General features: G+C 32.2%; 1 protein-coding gene across 5 annotated transcripts in view; it reads right to left on the bottom strand.

Annotated features, from left to right (window-relative positions):
- Positions 1-14,558, bottom strand: part of plx (PTB_TBC1D1_like and TBC domain-containing protein plx) — a 61,093-nt gene that overhangs the window by 44,932 nt on the left and 1,603 nt on the right. The window contains exons 2-4 of one of the 5 annotated variants that reach the window (XM_089713312.1): positions 8,387-8,512; positions 7,783-7,871; positions 6,204-6,309 (exon numbers count right to left, since the gene is read on the bottom strand). In XM_089713312.1, the coding sequence (XP_089569438.1) occupies positions 6,204-6,309; positions 7,783-7,871; positions 8,387-8,506 (315 nt within the window). In that variant the 5' untranslated portion in view covers positions 8,507-8,512. Of the gene's footprint in view, positions 1-2,628; positions 3,291-6,203; positions 6,310-7,782; positions 7,872-8,386; positions 8,513-14,558 lie in introns of those variants that run through there. The other 4 variants (XM_089713313.1, XM_089713314.1, XM_089713316.1 and 1 more) reach the window with 4 other exon arrangements.

The raw sequence follows: 14,558 nt of genomic DNA, 5'->3' as shown, positions 1-14,558 counted from the left end.
GCAAGCATTATAATCTTTATTGCTATAAAGTATAATGTAATTTGCTATCCTAAAAATTTTATAAATGCGAAAGTTTGTGCGTACGTTTGGATGTGTGCTTCTCTGTCACGCAAATACTACTGAACCGAATACGATGAAATTTGGCATAGATAGCGGAAGACGAAGAATAAGACATAGGCTACTTTTCCGGAAAGCCGCAGGAACGGGAACTAGCGTGATGATATATAGCCTATTATAGCCCTCCTCGATAAATGGGCTATCTAACAACGAAAGAATTTTTCAAATCGGACCAGCAGTTCCTGAGATAAGCGCGTTCAAATAAACAAACTCTTCAGCTTTATAATATTAAAAAAATATATATAAGTATAGATTATCTGTGTTATGGATAAGAAATAGCGTGTGCTAATACAGACTATCATCTATCTCTGTACCAAAATCCATACAGATCTGTTCAGCTGTTTTTACGTAAGAGTAATTAACATCAATCTATAGATAAGAACTAGAGAGATACAACCGCATTGTCTCTAATGATTAAAAACATAATCTGAAACGATCTTATCAATTAGGCACTTAGAAATAAATATACCGGTCGAATTGATAACCTCCTTTTTTTGAAGTCGGTTAAAAAGTTGTATAATATTTTAAGTTTTATGTCATAAAGTATTATTATAATAAATAAAAGTTATCACTACATAGCTATAGTATAAAACAAAGTCGCTTTCTCTGTCCCTATGTCCCTTTGTATGCTTAAATCTTTAAAACTACGCAACGGATTTTGATGCGGTTCATTTTAATAGATAGAGTGATTCCAGAGGAAGGTTTTAACTTTTAGTATATAACTTATTAGATTTTAGACAAAGCGGGCGAAGCCGCGGGCGGTAATCTAGTTTTTCATTATAAAGTAGAGCACTTCATATTTTGTGAACTTTCAACTAAAATTTCAACAAAACACACAAAACTAAATGTTTGACGTAGTTTATTAGTAAGAAAATACTTTTTGTGTGTGCGTGTGTGTGAAGGGGGCACAGTGCAGAAGTATCTCCAGATAGGTAAGTATTTAAATTTTTACTGAAATAAAATAATTCTTGCATAAAAAAAGCAAAATAAGTACCTAGGTTAGAAGTAGTAAATAGTAAACACAATAATTTTAAATTAAAAAACAATAAATGTGTGAACTATCTAACTTAAATGAAATCGTGACAAAAGTAAATAAACATAGGTACCTACTGCATGATATTTTAATTACATTTTATGTGTATGTAGCTGTCCGACTGTGTATTATGTTTTTAAGTAGGTATAAACTATAAAGTATTAACTATTAACTTATTCCGCCGAGACCGCCTCCTTGGTACAGTGGTTGACGCGTGAGCGTAGCACCGAGGGGTCCTGGGTTCGATTCCCGGTGGAGACGAGAAAAAAAAATGTCTCGGTCTGGGAGGACACAGAAGGCTGATCACCTACTTGTCCCTAAAGAAAATCGATCAGGGAAACAGATGTATGCATAATGCATCTGCCCCCCCCCCCCCACTAGGGGACATGGGACTTCACTTTTTTATTAACTTATAGGTTAAGTATGAAATAGAAAATTATAGTAGACTAGCTATGCGCCTGCGGTTTTGCCCGCAGTTTCAAAGAAAAACCAGCATAGTTCCCGTTCCCGTGGGATTTCCGGAATAAAACCTATCCTTTGTGTTAATCCAAGCTACCATCTATATGCTTAATTTCATTGTAATCGATTCAGTAGTATTTGCGTGAAAGAGTAACAAACATACACACCTACACATACCTACTCACATCCATTCTCACAAACTTTCGCATTTATAATATTAGTAGGAAGATAACTACCTAGTGAAGTTTATATTCTAGTGTTACATTTTTAATTTTTATACTGTGGTGCTACTACTGAAAATCTAGTATAAAAATTATATGAACAGATTGGAATAACTATTAAACTGCTAAATCAATTTCGATGAAATCGTTTCAACTGCCTCAGTTGAAATAAATGAAATAAACAAACAATATAATTATTTCAAAGAGCCAATTTTAGTTCCAACAATATTTAATACACTTTATTCATAGAAACAATAACCTCCTCTTACAAGTCGGTTAAAAACATCACACCTTCGTATCTATGTAAATATCACATACTTAAACATTGCAAACATATTAAAAACAAATATAAAACAAGGACTAAATTATTTTAAACATTTATTATTTACATAAACAATATTCTAAAATAGAAGTACGCAAATGCGGAAAAACCAAAGATAATTTAAAACACGCGCTAAAAAATTTCATAGAATTAACTACCATAAAGAAAAGCAAACATAATTGAAAATAAATAGTTTTACAAAACTAAAAAAACACGCGCTAAAAGATAGACTTGATATTATTGCATTGTCACCGATCCTTGATAAGTGTACAAAGTTTGAATTAAATATGTGTGTAAAAGTGTATCAAAATCGAGTCTAAAGAACTATACAAACATACAGGTGAAGCTAATAATAGAACAAAGCAAGTACGCACAATATAATACAAACCAAAGATAATGTATATTTTACGCGCCAAAAGTGTTCCCACACAATATTGACATACCCTAAAGAAAAACAAACAATTTAAAAAGAATACCTACACAAACACTAGAACACACACACTAACACATCACACAATTTCAAATTCAAATATAGAACGTAAAAATGTCAAATTCAAATATAGAACGCGAAAGATTCGACGTTCATATTCAAAATGTGGAAATATATTATGTCCATTTCACACGCAATTATTATTAGCAGAGCGCCGAACCAAAATTCGAAATTAGCCAATTGTGACACTGTTCTGTATACGAGCGTCGCGCGCGAGAGCGGGAGACACACTAAAGCAAATGACATCGTTTTTACGTCACTATTTGGCTGCGATCCGATGATTTTATTAATGAGTTAAATAGCCTATGATTTAGTACTAAACTAAATAAAAATTAAACTAAATAATAATTCTTAAAAGTTTCTTCGAGTTCTGATAAAAAATTTGTTAGCTGACTCCACAGTTACAGGAATCACCTTCCTCTTCCAGTCCTTCTCCTCTAGTTTTCAAATTTTGTTCATCGTCCTATATATCGTATCGTTTTTGATGGATACAATGTCCTATCTATAGTCTATTGTCGTTGATATTCTTCCATGCCTGTGTGTGACTTTTCCTCAAGTCTTCAAATTTTGTCCTTTTCTGTTTTGATTCAATGTACAATATATCGATAGATATAAATTTATATGTAATATCTATCTCTGTTGATGCTCTTCCAATTTTAGATATTCCTAATGTATCTTCAGAATATAAACTTTATAAAGAATAGAAAAATTTTGATCACGAGGCGGGTGAGGATCTCCTGTGTGATTTATCTATTAATATTCAAATTTGAGATATTCCCTTTTCAATGGATAATCTCTCACAAATCATTGATTGATTGATTTTCATCTTGATCGCATTCATTACTAACATAAACATTAACATCACTATGTGTTGTTACCCTTGAAACTGTTATACGGAACACAGAATTTGGGTTACACATGATACCATCTAATACGTTTGAACGATAATATCAGAAACTACTGGTCCGATTTGAAAAATTCTTTCACTGTTTGATAGCCCGTTTATCGAGGAAGGCTATAGGCTGTATATCATCACGCTAAGACCAACAGGAGCGGAGCAATGCGGGTAAAACCGTGAGGCACAGTTATATTACCAGAGGCAAATCAGGAAGGTATTCGAACCTTGATCTTTTGTACATCCGTAAAACCTTAAATGTCAGAGCTCTCTTTTCCTTGTCATTAATTATTTTATATTCCAATAATTATTTTATATAGTTTAAGGGTTTAGAGGTAACATTCACCTTTCACCTGTCATAATTAAAAGTACTGTATACTCAATATTTTTAACTCAGCCTTCAATATAAGAACTCCAAGAATGTTGTTCAATTTAATTTTATTGGACGTTGATAAATTTGTCTTTACAATTCACTTCATATAAGTAGTCTTTCTTAATTCGTATTCTTGATGCACATAAATCGTATATTTTGTGGTCTAGCTCTATTTCTATCGCGTTCCAATTTTAAATACTTCCTGTTCGTGAAATTGTTTATTTAAATAGCTTCGAGATTTAAATTCAAAATTCGAATGTCGTTCGTCTCATTTGTTTGTTGAACTTTGGATTCGAATATCGAAGTCCGTTCAGATTTCTTCCGCTGTTTCTACTGTTGTTCTTTTTTCAAATTTGTAAACTGTTTAAATACTGACTCCAATTTTAATTTTCGTTCCTGCTTCCATTTATAAATTCCTCTTCGATTTTCAATTTCAGGCGTTCTATTTCGATTCGTTTTCCAAACATAACTTTTTAATTCGAGACGTTCGTTTCTTTTTTCGAATGTAACTTTTGAAATGTTTTTTTTTTTGCACAGACGTGAAATCTCCACAGATTATAACACATTGAGCGTTGTGTATAGACTAGTTATAAATGAAAGCACTGATACGCTATTCGTCTAATTTTAAAACTGTTCAAGGTTTTAAATTTAAAATAATGAGAGGTCAAATTGTGCGGTTTAACCCTAACGCGTTATTTGCATACAATAAACTAATAGTTATTGTTTTGTCAAATGTTATTCATAATTATTTTAATATTTATGTATTGCTATTCTATTCTATTAAAAAAATGCCCGCAATTACGCGGAAATAATTATATTCGCTTTATCCTACGTCGTATTCTATGTTCTATCTATTTGCTATATTTTTGTCAAATTGGTTCAGCAGTTTTTGCCGGAAAGAGTAACAAACATCTTACATTTTTATAATCACATAACTATTAGATTTTTGTATATTTTTAAGACAATAACTTTGCTATATTTTTGCAAAGATGATATCTAGGTAAATATTTTGTGATAACATTCTGTTTAAATGCAATATATATTTACAAATTTTGTTATTTTTAGAAATTAAAGACTTTTTAACGGAATTTAAACGCGATTTATTCATTATAATATCAGTCTCCCCGTGACCACGCTCGCTGTAAAGTGTTCGAAACGTTGCGTCGGGAAAATAATATAATGAATAAATCGCGTTTAAAATCCGTTAAAAAGTCTTTAATTTCTAAATGTATAATACTCATCAAAAAAATCAAACACTAGAAAATACTATATTTTGTTATTTTTATTATGCGCTCGAAGAATATAATCTAACCGTATGCAGTCGGATAATTATTAAGATGCGTTATAATATATGTAGTATACATATATTTATATATAGTAATTAATTTGATAAAATGAGATAGTGCCATCCATCCATCACTGTCTAACCTGGATAAAGAGTAAACAATGATAGCTTGAACCGACTTCTTAAAAAAGAGGTTATAATGGAAGTTATATCGCTGTATTTGAGATCAAAAAGGGGCGGTGGTTGTGAGTTCGAACTTCGAATCAATATCTGAAATTATATCTAACCGCGCCCCGCGGTTTCACCCGCAGTGCTCCGCTCCTGTTGGTCTTAGCGTGATGATAATATATAGCCTATAGCGTTCCTCGACGAAATGGGCTATCTAACACCGAAAGAATTTTTCAAATCGGACCATTAGTTCCTGAGATTAGCGCGTTCAACAAACAAACAAACAAACTAACTCTTCAGCTTTATAAAATTAGTATAGATTGATCCGAGACGGTTACAATAAAACTTAACCTAAGAATACATTTAAACAATTGGCGGTCTTATCGCTATGCAGCGATTTCTTCCAGACAACCAGACGTGCTAGGTTATATTTTTCTAACAAAACCAGTACAAATCTAAATTATTATTTTAACACTAGCTTCCGCCCGCGACTCCGTCCGCGCGGAAAAATTAAGAAAAATTAAGATTTATTTTTTTTCTACATATTTTTCCGGGATAAAAAGTATCCTATTTTATGCCCAGGATAATAAGGTATAATTATACCAAGTTTCATCGAAATCGAACCGTTAGTTTTTACGTGATGCCTTCACATACAGACAGACAGACAGACAGACAGACAAAAAAATTTTTAATCACATATTTGGGTTTGGTATCGATCCAGTAACACCCCCTGCTATTTATTTTTTCAATATTTTCAATGTACAGAATTGACCCTTCTACAGATTTATTAATTTTATTATATATGTATAGATAGGCTATATTATATTTATTTTTACATACCTCCACAACTGTAGCAGCTCTGAACAGAAATAATTGCAGAAGACCTTCCTTTTCATTTAGAAGAATGTAAAATAATTCTTCTGGTCTACCGGGAACTTGGCTTGCCCTGGAAACAGGGTATAATTTAGTTTCTATAGTATATGTTGGTCTTTTTGGTCTTTTATTGCAATTAGGAATTGCAAAAAAAATGTTTTTGGAAGATATTTAAAATTAGAGGCTATTTTTCCAGAAAATAAATGATAATAAGATAATCTTAAACATTTTGACTAACTATCATAAATTTTATACACTTATATATTTATAGCATTCAAATGCTTTACAAATGAAACATAAATAATAAATAAATAAATATTATAGGACATTATTACACAAATCGACCTAGTCCCACAGTAAGCTCAATTAAGGCTTGTGTTGTGAATACTAGGCGACGATAAATATAGTATTTTTATAAATACATATTATATAGATAACAACACCCAGACCCAAGAACAAATAATTGAGTTCATCACACAAATATTTGCCCTGACCGGGGATCGAGCCCGGGACCGTCGGCTCAGTAGGCAGTTACTTTACCACTGCGCCAACCGCGTCGTCAACATTTTATAGAATAGAAAAATAAATCGATTTCGAGGCGGGATTCGGACCCGCGCCTAGCGTCAGCCGCCCGTGATCTTGATCGTTTTTTTTTATTCTTTATGAAGTTCTCCTTATTAATTACTAGCTTTGCGCCCGCGGCTTCGCCCGCGTTTTCAAAGAAAAACCTGTTCCCGTAGGATTTCCGGGATAAAACCTATCCTATGTCCTTTCTCGGGTATCAAAATATCTCTATACCAAATTTCATGCAAATTGCTTCAGTAGTTAAGGCGTGATTGAGTAACAGACAGGCAGACAGAGTTACTTTCGCATTTATAATATTAGTATGGATTATTATAAATTTCATAATTTCATATGACATAATATTTAAAATTACATAATTCTTAATAATATAACCTCATTCTTCTAAAAATGTTGCTAAAATAAAAAAATCAGGTAACAATAGAATAATACAATCTCTTTTTAATATTTTTTTTTACAATAGACGCGGAAACAATACACTATTTTATAAATTTCGTTAAGTATTCAATCAGGTCAAGGTGTGATTTAACATACATATTTCCTGATTATCTAATTAAATTAATTACAAACAATTATATGTAAAATCAATTTAAATTAAAGCTATTTATTTCCGCCTTGTTGGTAATGTGGTAACGGGTTTGAATCCCGGGAAAAACAAGTAGGAAATTGTTCAGTAGGTATATTGCAAATTTTCTACACAGATAAACAAACAAAACATTTTTAAATACATATAAAATGAATGGATTATTTAATGATGTTCTTAAGAATATTACATAATAAATTATAGTTATTTTTATATCCTATCCTGCTTAATATTATAAATGCGAAAGTTTATGAGGATGGATGTTTGTGTAGGTATGTGTGTGGGTGTGTATGTTTGTTACTGTTTCACAGTTCGAGTTTAAACAGAGTTTTATTTCTTTATTTAGTTACGAGTTTGTGAGTGTTTTATTTATACATTTACCTCAAAATATCGACCAATCTGTGAAGAATAACTGGCTCAAAGTTTTCATTGTACGCCTTCAAGCAGCCATCTTCGATTGCAATGCTTAGCTGAAAATAAGATAGAAAATTAATCACTCAAACTCAACTCAAACTCATTCTCAAACTCAAGCATTGATACGTGCTCAAACTCAACTCAAACTCAAACATTGATTAATTGAAGAAGATTTTTAGAAGAATTTTTGAATCGTTAAAAAATTTATTAATATGCGATCCAAGTAAGAATAGGATCGATTTAACGACAAGTGACGTCATAGTTGTTAATTAAACGAATTAAAAAATAAAATATACATATAATGCTTAGTTGCCATACTGTTACATATTTATACTGTGACAGATCTTTCCTACTAAATCTCCTTTCAAAACGATGCTCTTCGAGAACAAACCAGTGTTAGTTGCTACACTGCTCCATATCTATACTGTGATGGCTCTATCCACTGCTTTTCCTTACCTTCTCGATTTTCTACGCCCGCGTCGCTACTACGATTATCGTGAGCTACAGTTTACGTAGACTTACTTGCTATACTGTTATATATTTATACTGTGACGGGGTCCCATTTCCTTACCTTCTCCTGTGTCCCAGTGGCTCTTATCTCTCGTAGAAGCCAGGGAAGCATGGAGTTTGATAAGCGACGGTCCATCGCCGTGAAACCGAAGTAGGTCACGGATGTTAGTTTTGTTTTCATTGTGATCTAGAAATAGGAAATGTTATTTAGAATTATTATTGAAGTGAAACTTCTTTATCGGGGTTGGAAAAAAATTTAGTGTAACATTTTTTCGTTACGCGTGACATTTTTCCGTTACGCGCCATCTTTTCTATCCCAACCACGCGTGATTCGACGTATTTCTGTAAAGTTGCATATATAGTATTTTTTTTTTAAAATAAGGTCATAAAGAAGTTTCACTTCTTACGTGTGTACTAGTACACGCACAGATTTTTTTAAACAATAAACTGAACTTTTAAATTATCAGAACGAGATTAAATTTGAATGAGAAAGAAATAATCATCAAAATCTGTTCACCCAGCCGAAAGATCTGAGGTAATAAATACAAAAATTACATTCGAACTGAGAATCTCGTCCTTTTTATGAAGTCGATTGAAAATACACCTAAGTCGATTGCAAACCATTGAAATAACCATTTTTTGCTAATAATCGTACCTAAATAACGTAAAACTAATTTTTAAACGTGAAAAATTGTATCTAACTTTATATACGGCTATACGAATATTGATAAAATTTCCACTATTGATAGTTACAAACATTACCTATATTGCATATAAAATGTCGCGAAATATAAATGGGTAATATGGTAATATCTATACTAATATTATAAAGCTGAAGAGTTTGTTTGTTTGAACGCGCTAATCTCGGGAACTACTTGTCCGATTTGAAAATTCTTTCGGTGTTAGATAGCCCATTTATCGAGGAAGGTTATAGGCTAATAACATCACGCTACGGCCAACAGGAGTGGAGCTACGGGGGTGAAACCACGCGGAGTATTTAGTCTATACCACGGGTCTATACTAATATTATAAAGAGGAAAGGTTTGTAATTATGCATGTGTGGTTTTCACGCATAAACTACTGGACCGATTTTGATGAAATTTGGCACAGAAAATTTAGACCCTGAGAAAGAACATCGGCTACCTTTTATTGCGAAATATGTACCACGGGCGAAGCAGGGGCGGACCGCTAGTAAGTTTAATTTTTAAATGTAAACTATCGTCATTGTATCGAAACATTCCATTGATTTAAAGTGATGACGTTCACTCGTAATAGGTGTTAATTATTAATTAACACTATTATTATTAATATTTACTATGTCTGTTTGTTTATCAGAACAAGTTTTAACTGAGGATGGAAAATCCTTGACATTTACAGTAGTGGTTTAAGTGAAAAGTTTTAGGTTCGAATCCTAGGTGATTAGTTACTTAAATTTTTATCATGTAGGTATAAGTAAGCAGTTGATACATGTCTGTGGTAAGCAGTATAAGTATTGTATTTATAATTCGTAATAACAAAATATATATTACGACATTTTATGTTAAAAAAATATCAAGCATGAAGTTGACGGACTGGTAGAGCTTGGCAGCTCATTATTTTATAAAGACGACACACACGTAAGAAGTGAAACTTCTTAATGACCTTATTTTTAAAAAAATAATTTACTATATGCAAATTTACAGAAATACGTCGAATCACGCGTGGTAGGGATAAGAAAAAGATGGCGCGTAACGGAAAAATGTCACGCGTAACGAAAAAATGTTACACTAAATTTTTTTTCAACCCCGATAAAGAAGTTTTACTTCAAAAAAAGTGTTCATTTCCTAAAATTCATCATCATCATCATCAGCCCATATATGTTCCCACTGCTGGGACACGGGCCTCCTATGAGGGTACAGGCCATAATCCACCACGCTGGCCAAGTGCGGGTTGGCGGATGACACATATCGTCGAACTTTTGATTCTTCGACATGTCGGTTTCCTCACGATGTTTTCCTTCACCGATAAACTAAGTAATTTTGCTATATTCTATCTTACTTATTTCTGTTAGTAATAATGTTCTTATGTCTGTTAATTTTACACGTCAAAACGGCAAATAAAAAAATTACTGGATATAACGTTATAGGTAGATAAAGCCAAAAATCTTATTAAACGCAATCAAAGCCGCGGTCAGTAGGTAGTCAAGCATACAATTAATTATCCATATGCAACTGCGAACAATAACCCAATACAAAAAAAATCATAACTCTATGTTTGCTATATTGGTAAGAATAAATATTAAAAACCGGTATTTTTCGAGATTTGTATAACAGGTTGAGTAACTACGTCAGATTTATTAAGTTTATGTTTAGGTTTAGTCCCAAAATCTGTACGTTTAAAAATTGTCGTAGGTAGATATACCTAGTGTCAGTTTGTAACCAAATTCCTACGAAAGGGCTGAACCAATTTACCTATATAAAATCGACGTAGGTAGATCGGAAACTATTTTTTATCCCTAAATGATAAGGATATCTTGTCAAAACAACGCATTTGTAGGGAAATTTATAAAATGTGCAGATAAATTGAAAAATCTTGTCATAGCTCATCGAGATAATATTATGTACTTACTAACTATCTCTATGTCATAGCTTTTCTTTTTTTCTATGTACCTAGGTAGGTATTGAATCAAGTTTCCTCGATTCTGTGAAAAAACATGAATTGCTTTGATACACTAATTAGGTACCTACCTCTTTGCACCCCTTAGTAGGGTCATTGCGCCTGTTCGCGTCCACATGCCTATTCGCGTCCATTTTGCGGATATCTTTTAGAAAATTCACGAAAATAAGTATACTTTAAGTAAAATTGTAATAAGAAAAATTTCCGATAATACCTCAATGTATAAGAGACATGCACACATATTGCAAATATGCCTGCGCACCGCCTATCCTATTTAAAAAAAATATTTAATTTTGGTTATTAAACGAGAGAGCTAAAACGCGCGGGATTTTGAGAAAAAAATAGTGCGCAGCGTCGCGTTTGACGGTAAGTATCTTATTGTTAAATGTGAATTTTTGAATATGTAACTGTTTCTTTACTTTGCTAACAAAACATGGAATAGTATGGATTATAAATCAGCTTATTTCTTTTACAATTAATAGCTAAAATAAGGTGGACGCGAATTACTACACCGAATTTGTACAACTTCCATTTTGCGTCCACGGTGGGCGCAAACTATACCTATAGTGCATAACAATAGAACATATTGCGTCCACATTGTTTTTCATTAAGTAGCAATGAATTGTTTGTTAAAATATGTAATTTAAAATAGATTGTAAATTTTTGACTAAGACTACAAGTTGATAATTTAAATTTTCATTCAAATTAGCAAATTTTTATGCAATTTTTTCATTTTAAAATGGGTTTTCTAAGAATGAGACTAGTATCTTTGAGAATGAGAATCAATAAGTCTGTGGTTAAGAAAATAATATAAACAAAAAAGAAATTTAATTCATTAGAAACTAAAAATAGGGTAGGTAGGTAATATTAATAGAACTGATTATTATTTATTTACATAACGTAACTTTGTTTTATTTAATTTTTAGTTCTATTAATGATGAGAAGATAAATATAAATAAGTTTTTCCAGTTTCCTTACAGTGAATTATATTAATAATAATGTTGATTTTAGGGTTCCGAACCTCAAAAGGAAAAACCGGAATCCTTGTAGGATCACTTTGATATCCGTTCGTCTGTATGTCCGTCTGCCGGTCTGTCTTTCTGTCAAAACCCTTTTTCTCAGTAACGCGTTGAGATATAAAGCTGAAATTTATATTGAATACTCAAGTCTACGGTCCCTTGAAGCAATGAAAAAATCAAACTTATAAGCCAAAGCAATCAGAAGATACAGCCATTTATGCTGCAAATTTTCGCAAATTTCGACATTCGCAAGGGAATCAAAACCTACAGGGTACTTTACGTGAACACAGACACTTGAAGTTTGGTACGAAGCAACGTCTTATAGCACAAATAAGGGAAACATTGAAAAAATAATCATTTACAGTTAAAACATATGAAAAGAAACAGTTTATACAGGAACCCTTGGTGTGCGAGTCCCACTCGCATTTGGCCGGTTTTTATTATATAACTATATTCGTAAATAAATAATTTATTAAAATCTAATTTTTATTTGCATTTATCTGATAAAATATCACCCAATACACTCTTAATTCTTTTTCTAAGCTGGTGGACGCGAACTGGTCCACGGGTGGACGCAAACTGGAATTTTTGGACGCGAACTGGGTAAAACGCCTAATTCTGCTATTTGTCTAGATAAATAAAAACCACATGATATTTCCAACACAATTGAAAGTAAATCTTAAAATAGACTATGTAATGAACACGTTACATAAATTTTGCGTTGAAATTAGTTCTGGAACATTTTTATTTTCTCCTTCAAACTTTCCAACTGCACTAAGTGGACGCGAACAGGCGCAATGACCCTACCTTTGACTCCCCTATTCTAAGAATTTGGTAGACCGTAAGCGACAAAAGATGTTCGATATTTTTAACGGCATACCTACAAAAATATCGTATTTGTTTTAAATACATTTGTTAAATAATATATGTAGGTAGGATCTTAAGTTACAATTTATTCAAACTCAAACATTAAATAAATTTTTAAAAAAGTGCTATAGTTACTTTATACTACGTAAGTTACGTAGTACCTACATAGTAACTCAATGTATAGCCCGCGGCTTCGCTCGTTATGAAACTGTGGTTCACAATTTTATTATTATAATAATAAATAACTAATTAATATTTATATGAAGATTATTATAATATTTTCTATTCAACATATTATAATATTAATTTTAATTAGAAACCTAGGTTACCTATATACCTACCTAGAGTACCTACCTATAATAATTGAAAAAAGCGCTTACGTGCAAAACTTAAATACTTACCTACTAATCTTGGGTACCTTTAAAGTTTTAACATTATTTCATACGTTCATAGGAACTATAAATAAATAAAGAAATTTTTATTTTTTTTTTTTATTTATTTATTTGATTTACCAACGTTTCTCTACATCACAGATAAAACATCAAAGTTAAAATACAATTTTATATGATCAATGTAAAAAAACACTTATAGGTAAACACAGCATGCGTAAAGTAAGTTTAAAAGTATACAATTAATGAATTAACTACTAAGTATCTTAAACAATGAAAAAATTATAATATATATTATGCACTTATCTATTTTAATCGTTAAAAAGGGAATTAAAAATTTTGCGGAGTTTGTTGGGGGAATCTGTGAAAATATCAAACAACTCACTGTAGTCATTTACAGTTTTACAAATTCTCGCAATGGGTGAGTTTCGACCCGATACGGTTCTGCGTTGAGGAGGACACAGCGGCAACAAAACCTTACGAGGGTATCTAGAAGGCACCTTTAAATTAAATTTTTGAAGCAATTGGGGGCAATCAATTTTACTATTGAATAATTTCAAGGCAAAGAGTAAATCAAGAAGTACCCGACGATTATCAAGAGATGTAATTTTGAAGTGACATAGTTGCTTTTTATATGATGGTAACTGTTTCTTCGATTTTCCACTTGCATAAACAAGGTGCAAAAGAAATCTTCTCTGTATCCTTTCCAATCGTAAGGAATGGCACGCATAGTGAGGTCTCCAAACCACAGAACCGTATTCCAATATACTGCGCACCAGGCAGTTGTATAATGATATCTTCGCCTTGACATTATGTACATGTTTAACATTACGTATTAAAAATCCTAACATTTTAGCCGCCCGTGTAACAACTTGATTTATGTGTGGCACGAAAGTCAATTTATTGTCAAAAACAATTCCCAAATCTTTAATATGATAGAGCTCTTTGATACTCTCAGAGTTTACATTGTAATTGTATTGTATCAAGTTTCCTTTGCGTGCGAACCTTACCAAAAAACACTTCTTAGGATTTAAATCCATTTTGTTAGAGTCGCACCAAGCAACAAGTTTATTTAGGTCACTTTGCAGCTTATGAGTATCGTCAATGTTGTTTATTGTACGACAGAACTTGAGATCATCAGCGTACATGTAACTCTGGGAGCAAGACAATAAATCAGGTATCTCATTGACGAATATATTAAATAATATAGGGCCTAAGTGAGAGCCCTGCGGGACGCCGGAAGTTATATTTTGCGTTTGAGAACGGAAACCATTTACAACAACATAAACACTTCGTTTCGTTA

The sequence above is a fragment of the Colias philodice genome, chromosome 30 (genome assembly GCF_061535455.1).
Source record: "Colias philodice isolate Cphi_HAF_F1 chromosome 30, ilColPhil1 Martin Lab GWU primary, whole genome shotgun sequence".
In the NCBI taxonomy this organism is placed as follows: Eukaryota; Metazoa; Arthropoda; class Insecta; order Lepidoptera; family Pieridae; genus Colias; species Colias philodice.
This window is presented reverse-complemented; position numbering and strand designations above follow the sequence as displayed.